Source organism: Populus trichocarpa, chromosome 1 (genome assembly GCF_000002775.5).
Source record: "Populus trichocarpa isolate Nisqually-1 chromosome 1, P.trichocarpa_v4.1, whole genome shotgun sequence".
Taxonomy (NCBI): domain Eukaryota; kingdom Viridiplantae; phylum Streptophyta; class Magnoliopsida; order Malpighiales; family Salicaceae; genus Populus; species Populus trichocarpa.
In genome coordinates this window covers 17,112,778-17,125,314 of record NC_037285.2, presented here as the reverse complement: position 1 = coordinate 17,125,314, position 12,537 = coordinate 17,112,778, and the positions used below count along the sequence as shown (strand labels likewise).

The 12,537-nt window shown below is 34.3% G+C and overlaps 1 protein-coding gene across 1 annotated transcript; it reads right to left on the bottom strand.

Moving 5' to 3' along the window:
- Nucleotides 1–722: 722 nt before the first annotated feature.
- On the bottom strand, nt 723–9,405 carry LOC7475100 (ABC transporter G family member 29). The gene is made up of 22 exons (XM_024601290.2): nt 9,192–9,405; nt 8,364–8,773; nt 7,685–7,894; nt 7,506–7,590; nt 7,226–7,385; nt 7,040–7,116; nt 6,861–6,914; nt 6,328–6,418; nt 5,583–5,884; nt 4,866–5,464; nt 4,610–4,770; nt 4,404–4,513; nt 4,108–4,261; nt 3,896–3,991; nt 3,622–3,794; nt 3,137–3,469; nt 2,666–3,040; nt 2,439–2,572; nt 2,119–2,346; nt 1,859–2,030; nt 1,515–1,769; nt 723–1,409 (listed from the first exon to the last, which is right to left on the bottom strand). The coding sequence occupies exons 2-22, from the start codon at nt 8,759–8,761 to the stop codon at nt 1,134–1,136; spliced, it is 4,443 nt and encodes a 1,480-aa protein (XP_024457058.1). The 5' UTR covers nt 8,762–8,773; nt 9,192–9,405; the 3' UTR covers nt 723–1,133.
- Nucleotides 9,406–12,537: the final 3,132 nt, after the last annotated feature.

The following is a 12,537-nucleotide window of genomic DNA, read 5'->3' as shown; positions in this document are numbered from 1 at the left end:
CAAGAACCACGATGGAATTAAAATTTATTGTTCTTGATAAAGCTGAAGAGGAAGTCACGTGGCTTTGAAATTTTTTAGAAGATACTCCATTTGGTCAACACCAGTGCCAATAATTCATGTTCATTATGATATTTAATCAGTAATAGAAAAGGGACAAAATAGGATGTATAATAGTAAGTCTAAATATATATGTTAAAAACATAATATCATTAAATACTTACTCTCGAATAAGATTATTTTCATTGACTATGTAATCTTAAAGAAAAATATTATGGATTTATTAACTAAATATTTACCGAGAGAGCTCGTGTATAATTCATTAATGAGAATGAGCTTAAAGACTTTAAATATGAAAAAGTGTAGCACTTAAAAATTATTATTTCTTGTTTTTTTCTATGATGAAAAAAATATTAGCTGGAACATGATAAAAGATAAGTTATGCTTTAGTGATTCTCACATCTTAGTATAGTATATCACGTGGAGTATAAAAGAATACCTATAATAAAAATTATGTATATTTATATGAGTGAGAAATATAATCTCTTCTTTGTAAATTTATAAAAAATTAAAATTTTTAAAGCAATCATGAATTCATAAATAAAGGTAAGACTTTGATCATCTTTCAAAGATAATGAGAAAAAAAGCATTAATGGTGAAGAAAAAGACTAAACTAGGGAGAGAAAGAGAGACGGTTTCAATGAAAAAAAGAAGTAATAAAACACTTTCATGTTAAATTCAAAATGGCAAATAACCATTATAATTTTTTTTCATTATATATATATGAAATGAAAAATGCTACATTGTCTTGATTGTTGATTCCAACAATAATGTTTTTCCCAAGTCGCCTAGTGATTCAATATCCTTTACATTTTATATATAAGCTTCTCAAAGCTCAGAACTCAAGGTATCGACCATCTTCTTTACTAACTAATATACGTTTGCACATGCTTGTCTGCAAAACAAAATCTGCAACATATATTGCTATGAAGAACGATACAAACCTTGTACAATTGCCACAAATATTACCTTCTACTAAACTTTAATCCGTATGGTCCCCTATTATACATATCTACAAGCTCAGCTCTTACAAATCGTGCTTCAAGAAATTAAAGCACTAGTTTGATAAATCTCTCCTATCTTGTCTGGAAGTTCAGTGTCCTTATGCAGAAGGCAAACAGGAATGCGAAGAAGACTGTAAAGCCAACCAAGACTGCGGCAACCTGCCCCATGAAATCTGGGTCATATCCAAAATTTTCTTGTATATAAACCTTTATTGTAGGATCAGCACCAGCGCGACCAGGAACATTAATGGTGTCCATAACATCACCATATTGGGACACGATTAGTCCATACACTGTCCACGCTACAGGGCAAATCCAATAGTACCAGACCCACCACTTGGGAATTTTCTGAAATTTCAAACGGAAACAGAATTGTGTCATTACACTAGTAAGACGAAGATTAAGTTAAAAATGATAAAAAAAGACAATAATTAAGAAAGAAAATAAACGTACCGGTCTTGGTATAAAGAAGCCAGAGAAAAGATTGAAGAGAGAATAGAATGTTGCTGCAAAGATGGCTGCTACTTGGTGGTTTGGGGTAACGGAAACAGTCATCATTCCATAGTATGTGAAGTAAAGGAAGGAAAAGAAATTGACAAAGAAGAACCAAAAGAATTTGGCTGCAGTCCATTCGAAGGACACCATGGCATACACAATAAGTGTATAGTATGTAGTTTGAACAAATACGTATGGTATTTCACAAACAACCTGCATGTCGTATAGTACAGAGTTCGGTCAGTTTGATGTATATTTACACAAGCTCTTTAAGGATACAGATTAATTCCACTTCAACTCACCTGTGCAATGGCATAGGGTAATGCAGAATACATTCCAGCTGCTTTTTCTCGGTAAAACACGGTTCTTTCGACTGCTACAACTGGTTGTACAGTTGAGCAGTTGTTAATACCAACAAACAAGACAGAAGCATACATGGCACCGATAATCATATTCAGATCGCTTGAGCTATCCCTGAATAATCATAGAGCATATATAAATTTTTGGCCAACAGATCAACCATGTTATGTTTGTATTCTTAGCAGGAGTGATAGATACTGACCTTTTTGTCCCGACCTTCCAGAATATGCTACCAACCATAAGAGCACAAACCAAGGTGAAGAAGTATCTAACAAGGTTGTAATCAGGACTTCTCCAGTATGTCCACCACTGCTTCCAAAGGCAAGATTTGAACTGCCCCCATGCAGACTCTGAATACTGAGTGGCGAAATAAAGGTTTGTTGCTCCTGGTGGTGGTGTGCTCAACTCCTTCACCAAAGCCTTGTTTCTCCTGCTCATATGGAAACAAGAATTGAGCTCAAAATTTGAAATTTAGCATATAACATAAATAAATAATTTTCATATGGTTGTGACTGGACATACTGATGCAAGGATGAAGATCTGTACTGCTCCGCAAAGTCCATTCCAAGCCGGACTTCAGCTGCAACTGAACTCACTTCTAGCATCCATGTTGCTGGATTGTACTTCTCTTTGATTTTAGGGACTCCAGGAATGGCCTGTAAGAAGTCAGCCATTATTCATGAAATAAGGTTAAGGAATCCATCTTTATCAATTATTGGATCAAGAAAATCTTAGGGAGATCAAATTACCTCGAAGTATTCAATGATCTTGTGAGAGTTTCGACCCAATGGTCCTGAGTAGATTGCTTGTCCTCCCCTCTTCATTAATAACAATTCATCAAAGGCTTCAAAGATGTCAATGCTAGGTTGATGGATCGTACAGACAACTGTTCTCCCAGTATCCACAGTGTTTCTCACAGTCCTCATAACAATGGCAGCTGCCCTTGCATCAAGACCAGAAGTTGGTTCATCCATGAAAATGATGGAGGGATTAGCAACCAGTTCCACTGCTATTGTTAACCTCTTTCTCTGTTCTGTTGACAACCCTGTGATTCCTGGAAGCCCAACTACAGCATCCTTGAGATTGTTTAGCTCGACCAACTCCATCACTTCATCCACGAAAATCTGAAAAGATAAAATCCCACCATTTTTTAGCTCGTAAATTACCACCTCGGACTTTAATTATGATAAGTTAAATTGTGGAACAGTAACAAAATTTACCATCTTTTCTTGTTTGCTGACTTCTTTAGGGAGCCGAAGAAATGCTGAATAAATCAATGATTCTTTAACAGTGACTTGAGGAGAGTGGATATCATTCTGTTCGCAATATCCAGAAATTCTTGCAAACGTTTCCTGTTTCTTGGGGAACCCGGAAATTTTAATTTCACCTTCAATGTATCCACCAGTCTTTCTTCCTGCCAAAACATCCATCAGTGTGGTCTTTCCAGCTCCACTGACTCCCATTAATGCCGTGAGTACTCCAGGCCTAAATGCTCCTGTTACTTCTCGAAGTAGTTGCAGCCTATCCTCTGGAACTCCTTGCTCCTTCATTTCCTATTACCATCAATTAAAATTGGTTACTGAAGGAGTTTTAAGTGGTATTTTCTGTATAAAAGAGTTTTGGTTCACAAGAAGAATGTCTATGGGATGAATGAAGCATTTGATAAATTGAGTTTAGACTGAAAGTAGAAGGTATTGATTCCTACCGGGGGCATGTCCACAAAATAATTCATACTGTCAAAGGACATGGCTAGAGGAGAGAAAGGAAGAACCATTCCTCTCTTAGGAGCCACTCCATTTGCTGCCTCAATTGAATCAGCATTTCCACTTAGTCCATTGGGATTGGATGGGCTCCTCGTTCTCAAGATTGCCATTTCACCTGTGATATGACAAGTCCATGTAAGGAATTGAAGCATTTTATGCAGTTCTGACAAGATTGAAACAGAGAGTATGAAATCCACATATTTTTAGGTTCCTTACTTGTATTGTTTCCATTAGAATGGGATAACGACTGTGTTGACCTGGTTCTTTCTTTTGTTGTTTCCTCAGAGATTATGGCCTGTGATTTTCCAGCAGCTATTGTCAAACAAAAACATGAAGAAGATTAGCTACCTTAAAGAAGAGAATGAGTTGAAATCAGTAAAACAATTTCACATCATGCACATTTTATTGAAGGTAATGCTTTGACTTACGACTAAAGTACGCGAGAGCAAAGGTGAAGAGAACATTGAATAGAACAGCAAAGCCTAGAATAGCAGCTGTGCCAATCCAATACCAGTTCTTATCTGTGTAAACATCAAAGTTCTTGAGCACTGCTGTGCCTAAACTGGTAGAGGCGTCTGAACTCTGTAATGCAATCAAAATATTCTTCTTAAACTTGCTTTTATTTATAACACAAGTCTAAATGCTAACTCTAGTATATATATTTGATTGATAATATGAAAAGGTTGATGCTGCAGATAGAGTTATTTTGAGCATGATATCTCACGTTTTTGTTCATCCACCTTGGTGCAGACATTTCGTTCACAGCTATGGCATTGAAACCATAAGACAAAGGTGAAACCCAATAACCCCATCCCCACCAATCTGGAATGGCACCTGTCATCATGGTAGCAACTCTCTATTAATGCATTCAAAGCCAAGAATTTCAGAATTCTGACATAACTAGGGGCTAACATGTTATTTCATTCTAACCTTTAGGTAAGATGAAACCTCCAAGCAAGAAAACAAGGAGTAGAGTGAGAGCCCCGCCGGTGTTGGCAATGATCATGGTTCTGCAGACCCCAGCAATAAGCCTAAAGAGCCCAGAAGCCATCTGTTGGATGAAAAATACCAGCAGCAGTTGCTTGAAAAACCTGAAAAACAAGATCAGGAAATTGTCACTCAAGTGATCATGCAATACAACTTCATCGTTAATTTGAGAAGTTGTGGTTTGGCTACGCCTCTTTACCTGCTAGCGTCAGGTGCAAAACCAACGGAGTAATAGGTAATTGACACCCAAACAACAGACTCAATTATAGACATTGGCAGCTGTAGCAAGAAAGTTGGCAGAGTGAAAGTCCAGGCAGGATGGAATTGAAGATCTCTTTGCTTGTAAAATACTGGAAGCCTCTTGATTACAAGTGAGAGCTCAGCAAAACCATTGAACATGTTAATGATCATAGTAAACAAAAGGGCACCAATGTATACCGCTCCATCTCCTTCATTCCTTGTGTGCATTTTAGACTTGATGAACACCGTGGACATTATAATTGCCATAATAATAAGTTGAACCGTCTTGGCTACATAAACATATGCATTTCTCTTAACCAGTATCCATTCTCGATCCCAACATGCCTTGAGTAGTTCCATTCTGGGAACAGAATACTTCGAGAATGACAGAGCTGCTTTGTGGCCTTGGGTCTTGTCAAATGGCACGGAAAGCTCATTCTCTAGCCTCATCCCCACATGGAACCTCTTGAACCTTTCAACAAATTCTGGGACTGTTACGTATCTATATGGCTTGTTTCTATCATCCCAATACTGTTCCTGGTCTTTCTTCGAAGTAACCTGCAGTCAAGAGCCATTAATCAAAACTATGAGGTGTCTGCTAGGCTTGCTTGACAGAGGCCAAAGCCCGCCAGTTGGTTATGGGCCGGTTTCAATAAAAACAAACGAAGAGGTTTACCTCTTGTAAGAAATCAGCTGTGCCCTTCCTCTCAGGACAGCGGAACCCACAGCTCTCAAAGAAAGCAAGAATGTGTTCTCGTGGGCCCTGGTAAACAATCTGGCCTTCTGATAAAAGGATGATATCATCAAAGAGATCAAACGTCTCAGGAGCAGGTTGGAGCAGGGACACCAAGATTGTAGCCTCGGTGTAGTGTACAATGTGCTGCAAGCACTTCACTATTTGATATGTTGTGGAGCTATCTAGACCGGTGGATATCTCATCCATGAAAAGTGTTTTTGTGGGCCCAACAATCATCTCTCCTGGATTAATCATGGAGATTAAAGCATTAGGAAACAAACAAAATGACAGCAGCTAGCTACATGCTTGCCCATATTATCATTAAACAAATGTTCTTTTGACTTCATTCGATGGATGGGCCTCTATTTTAATCCTTCTTAAGCATGATTAAGTAAGTAATTGCAGTTTCGACGGCAGCAACTTCTTAAACAGGTTCCTATAACAGAGAAACGACAGCTGCGAATGGCTTTTGTAAGAAAGACACCAGCGCTGGATGTCTAAAGCGGAGTTGGTGGGAGAACCACAAGGAAATGGTCAAATAAACATTACAGAAAGCTAATTTTAGGCCTGCATGTAGAACATGTCAGCACACAATTTGTCAACTTTAGTGTTCTCTTAAATGAAAAGCAACCCCCACCTATCATTGGATAAATAATATTCGAAAATTATATTATAAATTATCAACCTGTAGTCACTCGCTTTTTCTGTCCACCCGATATCCCTCGTATCATGTCATCTCCGACGATGGTATCCTTGCATATATCAAGTCCTAGTATCTGCTCATCCAAAACAAAATTATAAAATTAAAAAAAGGAGAAATTAGGAAGGTTTAGTATGATTACATGATAGGTATTTGACACCAAAATTTCGAAATTATGACGATGTGCTTAGTTGGTGGAAGAAAAAAAAGAAAGCGAAAAAGTAATAATGCATCCAAAAGTTGGTTCACCAACCAAAAATCCTTAAAAAAACATAAAAATGAAGGGGTCAAGCACAACCCAGCCACGCCAGCATGGCTAGACACCAGTCAACGTGGTGGGTGGCGAGGAGAGATCTTTGACAAAAGAGAAATTAGTGGCGACAACCGTGAGTTTATCAGAAACTTGGAAGAGTCATAAAGACAGCTTGAACCACACATGAAGCTTCCATGCCACCATCCTCTTAAAGGTTATTTCAAGCAATGATATTCCATTGTTAGGGAAATTCTATTGAACTTACTTTGAGTGTGTAGTCAGTAATGAGACTGCTTTCAACTCCTTCCATTGCAGTTGCCTGAAAATTACAGTTGAAATTTATTATGTAACTTCAAGATCTGTTAATATTTATGATGTCACGCACACATATGCATGCATGTGGCAACTTGCTCTTTCTTAATTTGTAGCTTGCTTGGCATTTACCTTCATGAAAAGATCCACTTCTGCCTCCGGAAATATTCCAGCATCCTTCTCTCTTCTTGCAAGCTCACTTAGGAGATCTACGGGTATAAATATAACATAGCCAATTCAATTAAAGTTGATCTTCATTCATTTCTTATCCCTCGATTGACAGAAAATAAATAATTAAACTTTGTATAATATAATCACCATATCGTGTCCCGACCCCTTGACACCTTGCTGAGAAATCCAAGGTTTCTTTCACGGTCATTTCTCCTATGTGAACATCGTTTTGGCTGATATATGCTGATGATTTCCGTGGCATAAATTCCTTGAATTCATATCCATTGTATGTTAGGTCTCCTGTAACCTGGTCAATGCAATAAATTAATATCCACAATTATTAACAAAGAAATTGTATCAATTATAAGAAAACGCCATCTTATGCACGACAAACATATATTATATATAATAAATATTTGTCACCAACCTTAAGACTCGGGTCCAACTTTCCTGCTAGAGCCAACAAAAGAGTTGTTTTTCCTGAGGATGGTGGTCCTAGTAGTAGTGCCATCCTGTAACAGAACAAAATTTAAAAGGTCACTTCAGGTGATGAAAAAGGATAGATAGTAGTAATTACAGAACGAAAAAAGATACAGATATAATTACCGTGAAGGTTTTATAACCCCAGATGCATCTTTGAGGATTGTGAGCTTAGTTCTCTGAGCCAAATTAATCCCAACTACACCAAGAGCTGATTCAAACATGTTTCTTGCAGCATTTGGAAGGGTGGGGAGAGCTCTGGTGCCAAAATGGCAGTCAGCTTCAATTGTTAAATGATCAAACCTGACCTCAATTGTCGGGAGTCGGATGCCAACCCTGCAATTACAGGGAAATTATTAATTGAGTTGACTCGAACTGCAGGGTCGAGATGAGTTGAAACGGTCATAGTAACTAAAAGAGTGAGAAGATCAAGTTTTACTGTGATCCTGTAAATGGCTTAACATTGGATACACCAATGATTAATCAAAGACAGATTAAATAGAACAAGTACCGATGTAACTTGGGTGACGCCAAGATTGCCTTGGTCAAATTTACATGTCATTAAAAACAATACTCACTGCTGGTTTTTTTTTTTTTTTTAAGAAGGGGAGAACAAAGAAAAGCAATTGATGAACTATTTTTTGTTTATGATTCTAACAGCTTTATTGGTTGGCTTTAATTTCTGGAAAACAAGACTAGATTATCTGGGCCATGATGAAACAGGGAAAAAAAAAAAAACAAAACCAGAAGAGCAAAGGACTAATTCTATGATAAATAATGGGAGAGAGGTTAACAAGAAACTTACTTATCGACTCTTTGTCTGAATTTCTTCAAGTATTTCTCATTATCTTCCTCTGCAACCTTAAAGAGCTTGTCGATAAAATTTTGTCTCTCATTTATGTCAAGCTTTCTCACATCAACTTCTTTATGCTGCAGCATCTTGTTGCCTTGGTCCTCAGTATCCACGAAAGATTTGATGATACTTGTTCTTAACCGATTGTATGTCGGTAACTTCTCTATGGCAGCCCATTTTAGAGCTTCTTCATCTTCATCGACAAGGTTGCTTCTCCTAGATTGCCTGCCAACTGAAAACATGTCTTCCATGTTCCAACTAGCCCTGCTCAAGCTCCTGCTTATGCTCCTGCTCAAGCTGTTGTGACTTGATCGTCTACCGGAAGCTCGAGCTCTCTCTACGCCGTCCATCTTTCTCTTATTCTGAATTGAATTTAGAAAAAAGAAAAAAGCGAATCAGTCCCACATCATGAAATGGACAATAAAACAGCAAGAAATTGATTTAAATGCCAAAACAATGATAATAATAATAATTAAAAAAAAAAACAATAAAAGAGAAGACTTTCTGTTGTTTGCTTGCCGAGAGAAGGTTAAGAGAGCAAAGAAGAAGCAACGAATTCTATTCATCAATTGAATTAATTAAGCCCAATGTCAAAGTGTTAAGTTTGGTGAGTTAGCCTAGCATGAAAGCCTGAGCCTAGAGCAGCAACCATTACGCTATGTTGAGGTGAGGTCTTCATGGTACTGAAGAAATCACAACCAAGATTTTGTGTTCTTTAAAATCCTTTTTCTTCACCTACCAAACTGATGCTAAAATAAAGGCAAACATGCAAGAACTTACTCTCTCTGGTTTCTTGAAATAAAAAAATGGAAATGATGTTGAATTCTGTTATCTCTTAGGAGGAAGGAACGAGTCGAAAGAGGGTTGGTTGGTGGAGTTTTGAAAGTTCGCTTCTCACTTTCTCACCAAGAAAATCTTGAGGAGTTCTCCCTCCCTCTCTTCCCTTGTAAATGAATGAGAGTGGTGGATTAAGTTCCATTTCCTCTAGAGAAGTTCGAGGGTATATATAGTAGCAAGTGAGAAAGAGGAGAGGGTGAAATTTGCAGATGGAGAATTTGTCAACGTTCGTATAAAAATAAAAATAAAAATAAAAATAGTCGATTAGAATAGATGGCAAGTCCTGGTTGCGCAGGTGTATTCCAACTTGATTGGCCTTACCAACTTTCCTCCCCGTGTCTACATGGAATGTTCCTGTGGAAATGAATTTATCACTGATTTTGAAGACCATTTTAATTTTTCTGCAAGCAATTTTATGGGTTCTGTATGCATGGCCAAATGGAGGCAGTAATCATACGGGAGAAGTCCTCGATGAAGTAAAATATGAGGATTGATAGCTAGTGAAAGCGGCCGTTTGTTTCATTTCATGAAAAATAGTTTTTTCAAAATTCTTTATTTGTTTGTTATTAGAAGAATTAATTAATGAAAAATAATTTTTAGTCAAATAAAAATTTCATTTTGTTTTCAGAAAAATATTTTTTATTTTAAGTTAAATACACTTTTTAAAAAATTACAATAAATTCAAATTTTTTTATTAATTTGATTTTCATATCAATTTTGGTTCTTATACTTTTGATTATTATTTGTTTTTATCTTATTTTTTTAATTGAATTTTTTATCTATCAGATTTGGTTCTTATTTTTTTTATTGTTTTTTATTTTATTTCAAATAATTTATGAAATTAAAATTTGTTTTTCAATTTCATCATCTTTCATTTTTTTTTCTATCAAATCTGGTCACATTCTTTTGATTGCTATTTTTTTTATTTGAAATAATTTATAAAATTGATTTTTTTCAATTTCATCCTCCATTCTTTTCATAAACTCGAAAAAATAAATAGCAATCCTAATATTTTATAACTTTTTCATCTGTCAGTTTTGATCTTCATTCTTTTGATAAACTCGAAAAAATAAAAAATTTAACAAGTTATTTTCCAGTTCATTTTTCATATCATAGCCAAATATTAGAAAGTGTTTTCCAACTCATTTTTTTTACATTATCAAACATTTAAAAATAATTCACTTCTCATTAATTTACTTTATATGAAAACTATTTTTTATATAAATCTATTTTTTGGCAAACAAACAGGATTTTAATGACAAAATCTTTCCATTTACTTGGGCCTAAAGTTTTTGTGGAGTACAAACAATTAGTTAATCTTGTTAAAAATAAGAAACTTTATTGATATGATATATATGGTTACAATCAACCAATTAAAAGGTATTCATAGAACACAACCAAATAATTATGAAAATAAATTAAAATCTTTAATTATTCAAAATTCTTGATTTTATATTTTGATGTAGTGCTCGATTTTCTTCATTATTGGTGATTGTATTTATTGGATTGCAATCCAAATATGTATTTTTTTTCTCAATATGCTCGCTTAAACTTATAGAGATTTTAAATAAAATCTTCATGGATTTGATATCTATATTTAAAGATATATTGAAATCTTGATGAACATTTAGAAAAATAATTTCCATGCAAAGGCTATTTCAAACCAATAACAACCAATGAAAAACAAAAACAAAAAATAAAAAACAAAACAAAATCTACATGACAATATTTAACTCTCGTGGATCATAAAAAATTCAAGTCAAACTTTACTCAAATTTGTAACTTGAAAAAATATAACATGAAGTTAATACTTCATGAATGAGAGAAATGTCATGAAAGGCATAATAAAAAAATTGTTTTCAAATTGTGATTCTAAGAACGATAAAAAAAAGCTAGTAAATTATAGTATTAGAGTTTAAATCACTTAATCAAAATATAGGTTGATAATAATATGATTTTCTTGTAAGGGATGTATTGTAATTATAGAAAGAAAAAGGTAAACATAAAAAAAAAAAGTTAAGAAAAGAAAGTAAATAAAGATTAATAAAATAAACTAATGGTCGGTGGAAAACAATGAGCAAAATGTTGCTTGCCAATAAGATAAAAAAAATGAAAAAACAATACTCAATATATGAGATTCATTGCTCCAATACCATGTTAAAAATAAATAAATAATTATTAATAAGATGTGTCGTTATAATCAAATAACTAAAAAGTATAATAGGAATACAACTAAAAAAATTATGAAAATAAATTATTGGATTCAACTATTCAAAATTCTTGATTTCATTCTTTGTTTAGGTACTTAATCTTCTCTATAATTAGTGATTGGATTACAATTCAAAATATATTATTTTGATTAACAAGTCTTTTTATTTGTTAGTGCCAATTTTGTTTATTCCTAATACTTCTTTTAAATTATTTTTATTTTTTTAAAACAAAATTTCTTTTACCTATTTTTCTGTCTTATTTAACAAACATGATAGAAGGTTTTTCGATTTTGTAATAAAATAAATGAAGAAATATGTAGTTCTGTTTGAACTTCATCTTCAAGTTAGTCAATAGTATGGAGTTCTTAATCAACGAATCTGATCGAATATTCTTTACATTTTGTGAGCAGATATACATATATATTAGCTGCGTTGCCGCGCTATGCCGCGAGTCAATTTTTTTTACATAAAAAAAATTAAAAATAAAATAAAATCTAAGAGTGTTAGGTTTTTCTACAAAACTATACCCAAGAGCCTTGGATCTGACTGCAACGCCTGATCCAAGAGTAATTTTTATAATATTAATAATAATATTAAACTTTCATGACCCAAGTTTAAGTGGGTCTGGCTGCAACACCAAACCCAAGAGCCTTGGATGTGGGTCTGGCTGTAAGGTCGTGTTATAAAAATGTGATAACAAAATAGAAAAAAATTTAATATTATAGAATGAAATTACAAAAAGATTAATTGAAAAGAAAAAAATATAAAGAAAAAAACAACAAAGCAAAGCATTAGAATAGTGCTTTGCGAGGAGGGGTACAATAAAATCCCTTCATGAAATCACAATAATCTAATGAAAAGTAAACAAAACGAATCATAAAGTTTAATTCTTAATCAAATTGATATTAAAAGATGAAATTAGAAGAAAAAAAACTACTTAAGAAAAAGAAAAAAATTTAAGTCAAGTGGTTTAACCCGTCAAACCAGGTTAACCCGTTAAACTTGGGATCTATGTTATGAGAGTGTGATAACTAAATAGAAAAAAAAAATTAATATTAACAAACTCAATCAAAGAAAAA